The sequence below is a fragment of the Anthonomus grandis genome, chromosome 3 (assembly GCF_022605725.1).
Source record: "Anthonomus grandis grandis chromosome 3, icAntGran1.3, whole genome shotgun sequence".
NCBI lineage: Eukaryota > Metazoa > Arthropoda > Insecta > Coleoptera > Curculionidae > Anthonomus > Anthonomus grandis.
The window spans coordinates 19857963-19865472 of record NC_065548.1 but is presented as its reverse complement, the minus strand read 5'-3'; the positions used below and the strand labels follow the sequence as shown (position 1 = coordinate 19865472).

The following is a 7510-nucleotide window of genomic DNA, read 5'->3' as shown; positions in this document are numbered from 1 at the left end:
CCAACGTCATAGGATTAAGGGAATTTTATTTTTAAGTTTTTAGACATCGTGAGATTTGGATGTGTTTTGTTTGTTAGTGCCTAATAAGGACGTTTGTTGTTAATTGAAAAAAGTGTTAAGATTTGTTTTAGTTACTAAAAGGATTTTGAGTTTTTTGTAAAGGATTTACCAATTTGAAAAAGAACAGGTAGGTTTTTTTATGATTCTTGTTATATAAATAAAACTACTTTATAAAGTACATAAACATTGCAAAATATATTTATTTTTTTATAAATTAAACATTTTCGAGGACAGTAAGAATCTCATTAATTCATTTATTGATTATATGATCTAATATTGAACACTGTGTTTCTACTTTTTCTTACAATTTAATTTTTTCAGTCTTATAGTAGCGCCCATTATTTCTTACTATGCCAATAAGTGAAGACGAATTTGACAGTTCAAACATGCAGGAACCCCAAGTTAATAACATGTCCAAAGCCGAGCTGCGCAAAACCCATAAACCAATCATGGAGAAGCGTAGAAGAGCCAGAATAAACAACTGTCTCAATGAAATCAAGAATCTGATTCTTGAGGCTATGAATAAAGATGTAAGATTTTTCTTTTGACCTACATTTGTTGAAAATTTCAAGAAAAAATCATACATAATTAAACTTTGGTTATAAGTTTTTTTGTCACGAGGGTTTTTTTAATATAAAAAAATGATGAAAGAAGAAAATATTTTTTAAATCTGCCTTTAAAACAAATGCACTTAGTAAAGGCTCTATATATGTAAAAAAATACCTAGCAGAATTAATTTTATGTGACAAAGAAATTATTATTTAATGAAATATATATTGTGAAAAGGGTTAAAATTAATAATAATTAAATAAAGTGAAATCAGGCTAAAAATTTTCTTGCATTTTATCACATTTATTCTATAATTTTTAAAAATGGTTTTAGCCCGCCCGTCATACAAAATTAGAAAAAGCTGATATTCTGGAAATGGCAGTGAAACATTTACAAAACGTTCAGAGACAACAACTGGCAATTGCGATGGCCACTGATCCTTCCGTTATACGAAAATTTAAGAGCGGATTTAGTGATTGTGCTACAGAAATTGATCGGTAAGCTTTACATTAATTAAACCCGAATATTCAGGATTATAACTCAGGGATTACGAATAATTTTAATGTAAAATCAACCATCATTTAAGTACCTCTTTGAATAACATTCTGATAAGTAAATTTTAACTCTTTAGCATTAATTCTAAATATACTAGGTGTCTCAAAAATTTAGTAATTGCAGTAATGCCTATTTATTAAGTGTTAAAATAGTTAGGTACTTGGCAACTAAATTTTCAATGCTAAATGGGTCATTTTCATTGAAATCAAAATATTTTAACTGTTTTTTTTTTAAATCGTTAAGTTTTATATTGATGTTTTGCTACAAGGAAGAATATTAAATATTTTAATTAAATTGGCACGTCTTCCAGTCCTTAATCGCAAATATTTCAAATAAAATACAATATATAAATTTTGAGGTTTAATGGAGTGGAGGATGGATATACCAGAGTAAAGATTGATTATAATAGGGACGAAAATCTACTCACGAAGAAGAAATATATTTCTTTTTATGCAGTTATGTGGTTAATAAAAGTTGTAAATTAATTACTTTTAAATTTTAATTACTAAATTAATTAATTATAAATAAATTTTCATATTAGCAATTCAAATTCATACATTCTTTTTAAACATAAAGTATGAATAAAAAGTTTTGAAAATCTTGTTTATAATCATTTTTTGCTTATTAATAAAGTTATTTAAATTCATTTTTAGGGTAATGGTCAACGAGAACCTTGTGCCTTTTTAAAAACCACTTTATTTTATCATTATCTAATAGCAAACAAGATTGCATAAGGTATACTACCATGAAAACATAACCTACATTTTTGGCAACTTTAATGTTCATTTTTGAGGTTATGCTCCACGAGAACCTTGTGCCTTTTTATACATAGTTTATACACGATCTGAAGTTTTATTTTAAGTTTTTTTACGGTATTCTGCCATGAAAACTTAACCTAAATTTTTAACAAATGTTTATAAGGTTAAAAAATATTTTGGCTTGGCCGATCACTGTGTCATTTGGTATACGTTCATTTTGTGTCAAAATTATTCAATATTTTGTAAAGGCACATGGTATACTGCCATGAAAAAATTGTAATTTTTTTAACAAGTTAAGGGATCCGTTAGACCTCTTAGGGGCAGTCCTGTACGTGTGCCGATAATTTTCCGGCATTTGGTTATTGTAAACTTTCTTTTACGAACATAGGCATATGGTATACTACCGTGAAAAAACAACAAATTTTCATACAACTTTTCATTTGGTTTTCCGAGAAAAGCTCAGGGGGGAGGGGGGGGAGGGTAGTTTTAAAAATAAATTAATTCTTACATACATAATATTCATATATCATATGGCACATGGTATTCTACCATGAACCATTTTTGTCCCCTGGCCTCACGGTCTAATAGTCTTAAATGTTGTATCTTTCTACATCGATAAGGTCTAAACTTATTCGACGCAATATTTTGAAATCCCAGTCTCTTTCTGCACTTCTCTAGGAGAACTATCGCTATTTTGAATATTTTTGTAATTAATGTTTCCTAAAATAAATAATAAAAACAATAAATTAAAACTAAAATGTTTAAGCCAGTTAAGCCGGTACGTTTATTTCTGCTTCGCCTCCTTCTACTGTTACACCGGCGCCTCTCTTTTGTAGGTTCTCAAAAGAACCATATTGGCGCAAATTTCTTTCTACCCTGACAAATATTGTAAAACTTGGGATGCGTCTTTCTGCATACAAATTTGTGTAAACTTGCAGTGCATCATTTGCATTGCGAAATGCTCTTGACATAACAAAATATAAGAAAATAATGACAAATGACATAAGAAAATAAATCAAGAATGTGACAAGCAAAAAAGGAAAAAATATAAACCAATTTAGTAATTCAAGCAATATTAACATAAACAAAAACTGATGCGGAAGCTTGATGATTTCTGTCAAAAAGATTATTTTTGTTTAGTAATGCAGACTTTAACTACTGTCACAGCCAACTAAATTGAACGGATAATATCAAAAAATAACCACTACTTTAATAAGCTTAAGCTTTTAATTAATTGAATTTTAAATCATCAGGAAAAGAATAAATATTTAAGTTTTTAGCAATTAAAAAAGTCAGATCCGCACTAAGGAATAATTTTCGATTATGGTTTTTAATACGTTGAGACGTTGGGAAACATATGAATGCGATACATCATTCTAAAGGGAATAAAAAATGATTTCAAAATAATTTATAAAAAATCCAGGTTCGTATTTAAAAACAAAGAAGTTGAAAGCCGTTGCCAGCCAATATACCAAACGTCAAAAAAAAATTAAAGGGAAAGTTTTGTAGAGCACAAAAAATTAATAAACTTTGTAATTAAAAGTAAGTCTCTAAATCCAATAGTTTTGGAAATAATAATTAAAATAAAATTTGACGTTTTTTTATAAGTCATCTTGTAATAATTCTCGAACTAAGAAACTTTTGCAACGCTCTAAGCTCTTTTCTAATTTAACCGCCCTCGTATCTCCTGTAGTTTTGGAAATAGCAAATTGGACACGCTGTATAAGTTATCTCCACTCTGTTAACGCTACTCCCCTTCGGTACCAATAAGGCTGAGGAGAGAATTTTTAAATTTCGCGCCATTTATACAAAAACAAAGGAGGTTATGTTTATTTGTAGCATGCATTTCACCGATCGTTTATGAGTATTATTAAGATTTTTTATTAAATATACTAGTACTACGTTAATCAGGTAGTTATAAATGTTAACGGAGGTGTAACTTGAAATTGCTTGAATATAATTGAAAAATAATTAATTTGATCGCTTTATTTTTTTAATAATATATGAAATGATAAGTGTAACTTATAAAATAGTTTTTTTGCTATATCATGGATAAGGGTGGGAAATAATACTAGTAGAATACTGGTTTAAATTATTATTAACATGTTTATATTATGAGGCAGTTAATGGAGGGGAGTCTCTGTGGTATTATCTCAATTTTTTTGGTTAAAAGGCATTTTTTTATAATCTGTTTTATAGTTCATAACATATTTAGTACGCAAATATTGCTTAGAAAATAATTATTAAGAAAATGCAATTGGCGCAATTTTAATATAAAAAAATAAACTTAGATGTTTTGACTTTTATGAGAATGACCCAAATACAAGTATATTATTACAAATCTACTAATATTTAACTTACTATTACGATCTCATAAAAAAAGTCTGTAACAATTTTTTTTTTAATATTTTCTATTGGTTCTCTTTAATTAATATTGCAAAAAAACTGCAGCACTTATGTGACGTATTTTTTTTAATTAAAAAAAAACATTATTTGATTATTTGGTGCATTCGAAGGAGGGAAGACTTTTATTCACTTTTGATATTGAAGAAACGCTAACTTCTTGTCTTTGTCTTTAATGTCTTTTTTCTAAATCTCTCGAATAGTACTTAACGTCAAATGCAACCCAATAGAAAACCAAATTAAATCACCTGAACAATGCTTCAATATGCCTAATATGTTCCAAAATCAAAAATTTTGCTGGAAAAATCGTTCAGTTTAGCCTTTTTCACTAAATATAATATAATATTTAGTTACTTATTTTATAAGTAACGGTTGATCTTATTTCAGGTTCATTGGTAAATCCGAGAACAGCGATCGAGGCATTAGAGACCGAGTAACTAACCATCTACAAAAATGCATGACCAATCTAGATCAAGTCGCTCAATTTCCCACTCCGGCAGTTACCAGCATACCTCTTATACCTACCAGCGCCATATTCCCTGGAAATCCAGGAATTGAAGGTCAAGCTAATGAAGACGATCAGAATAATAATCCTAGAATACAAATACCACAGGGAATCCAACTTATACCAAGCAGGTAAGAAACCTTGTCTTTTTGGTAAATAGATTTGCTTAATGTCTCTAAATTAGTAACATGTAGTATAATCAATAAATTATTTCCAGATTACCGACCGGCGAGCTTGCCCTACTCGTGCCAAACTCATCAAACTTACCGTATTTCCCAACTCACTCTCAGCAACAACGTCCGAGCGCATTTGCCTCAGTGACCCCACAAAGCCCTCCGTTAAGTCCGGTAGAAGTTTCCAAAAGTCCACCAAAAGGTTTTAGGCCTCCTCAACCTATTATTACGCGTCCAAAGCCTAGTTACCCCGGAGAAGATCACCAGGTACCTCAAATAACTTCTACAGTGGGAAATAGTGCGGAAAAGCATCAGTTTGCTGCTCCTTTAGAAGTAAAATCTATGAAGTTTCCAATTCATAAGCCGTTAGAAAAGGAGCGACACACGAGTGTTATAAGGAAAATTTCTGAACCACTTTGCGTGATAACTAATCAGGGAGAGAGATATAGACTAGCACAGCAAAAGGATGACTCAGCATTTCTCGAAGAAAATCAAATAGCCTCTCGTGGGGTTAAGAGAGTTTACTCAGAAATGATTCAGCAGCAAAGCAATGCAGGTATTTTAACTATTGCACCTCAGGAAGCATTTATACGACCACCCAAAATAATTAAAACATCTCATCATACAGTGCCTTCATCAAGTTTTGGTCGACCTGATGTTAATCAACCATCGCGTTTAATATATGATACAGAAAAAGAAGCTGAATTTAGTTTAATATCTGCAAATAATAATATTCAACCGACTGCTTCCTCTTCTGGAGAAGCGAAAAACCAGTTAGAATGTCAAAAAGAGATGCCTGAGGACAATAAAAATCAAAAAGATGAACAAAACGATATGTGGAGACCTTGGTAAATCATTTTCCAATATGTATTGATTGTTGCCTGATTAGACTGTGTGTTTAATTAAAAGGAAAACCGACCTTTCAAATGGATTGTTACCTAAATCTAGGCAAAATTTTATAGACATATTTTTTTATCTCAAATTTATGAAACTAAAAACTTTTGCTCAAACTATATAAATTTAATGCTGTTGTGACTTCTCATAAGCTTTAATAGACTTAAATAATATGATACTTGTACATAGTTTATAAAATATGTCGATATATATAGATTGACAAAATGACTGGTTTCTTACTAAACTATTTTCTCGTATATTTTTAGATAATATTGCTATTTGTATGTTAATAATAAGTGAATAAGCGTGGAATGACTGGTTGTTTTTATACAGTTGTTTTACTTACAAATTTTTAATATATGTATATTTTTTTAGTAAATTTATTTTTGTTGAATTTTTGGTTGCAAGAATTCAATTTATATAAAGGATTATTAAGATCCTAGACTTTTTATCACTGATTAAAGCACATCTATTTATGGGAAAAATATTAGACGGAAAAACTATTATTAAATTCATAAATAATTAAGTTTGAAAAAAATAACAAAAGCTTCAGCTGTATGAAATAAATTTTAAAAAATACTTATTTATACTACAAGTAAAAAATTAGCACAAATGTTTTTCCTCACCAAAAGTATAGGTCTTCACAATCTATTATTACGCATCTAAATACTAGTTACGCCGGATATTACCAGAATGATTTCCAGCTACTTCTATGATTTCAGTTCTAGTGCAAACCAGTGCTAAAAAGTGCACCTTAGTGATCATTCATACGACTATCCAAAATAGTTAAAATTTCTCTTCATCCAGTTCTAGCTGTCCTGAAGTTAATTAAATATCAATATTATTATATCGTTTAATATATGATTAAGGAAAAAGAGCCTGAATTTATTTAAAAATCTATAAATAATAATATTCAACTAACCGCTTTTTCTGAAGAAGGGAAAAGCCAGTTATAAAGTTAAAAGAGATGCGTGCTGACGATAGTAAATCCAACACCTGAACAAAACGATATGTAGACTTGGTAAATATTTTTCAAATATGTACAAATTCATTATTGCCTGATTAGGCGTAATTTAACCTAAGCATAGGTAAAATAATTTTGCTCAAACTATGTAAATTGTGACTTAATATAAGCTTTAATAGACGTAAAAAGTACAATAACTGTAGTTTATAAGATATTAGATATGTATGAATATAGATCGACAAAATGCCTGTCATTTTGGTAAACGATTTTCTCATATATTTTTAAATTATATTCCTATTTGTTTGTTAGTAATACCTGAGTGAGCGGGACATGCCTATTTGCTTTTATATGCTTGTTTTGACTTACAAATTTTTAATATATGTATATAATTTTTTTAAGAATTTTTTTTTCTTCATTGTCTCTAAAATAAATATTCAATACAAATGGTACATAAAGAACAACGCAAATAACATGTATATCTACAAACTAGAATCGAGCCAAAAACATGATAAAGGACATATCGCAACTGCCTAGGAGTTTTCCTGGGACATTTCTTAAAATAGTTCATAGCATAATTTTTCATTCTTAAAGATTATATAACAGCAATATTTTGGGATGCAAGTCAGGAAGAAAATTATTTGCAAACTTT

General features: G+C 29.4%; 1 protein-coding gene across 1 annotated transcript; it reads left to right on the top strand.

The window, feature by feature from the left end:
• Positions 1-410: 410 nt before the first annotated feature.
• On the top strand, positions 411-6014 carry LOC126734240 (protein deadpan-like). The gene is made up of 4 exons (XM_050437774.1): positions 411-590; positions 943-1106; positions 4713-4961; positions 5048-6014. The coding sequence occupies exons 1-4, from the start codon at positions 411-413 to the stop codon at positions 5853-5855; spliced, it is 1401 nt and encodes a 466-aa protein (XP_050293731.1). The 3' UTR covers positions 5856-6014.
• Positions 6015-7510: the final 1496 nt, after the last annotated feature.

Excerpts from the sequence above, each read along its gene's own strand:
- LOC126734240 (XM_050437774.1), top strand. The coding sequence starts at position 411 with ATGCCAATAAGTGAAGACGAATTTGACAGTTCAAACATGCAGGAACCC. Across the intron at positions 591-942 it reads TTGAGGCTATGAATAAAGAT|CCCGCCCGTCATACAAAATT; the intron begins GTAAGATTTTTC and ends AAATGGTTTTAG. Across the intron at positions 4,962-5,047 it reads ATCCAACTTATACCAAGCAG|ATTACCGACCGGCGAGCTTG; the intron begins GTAAGAAACCTT and ends AATTATTTCCAG.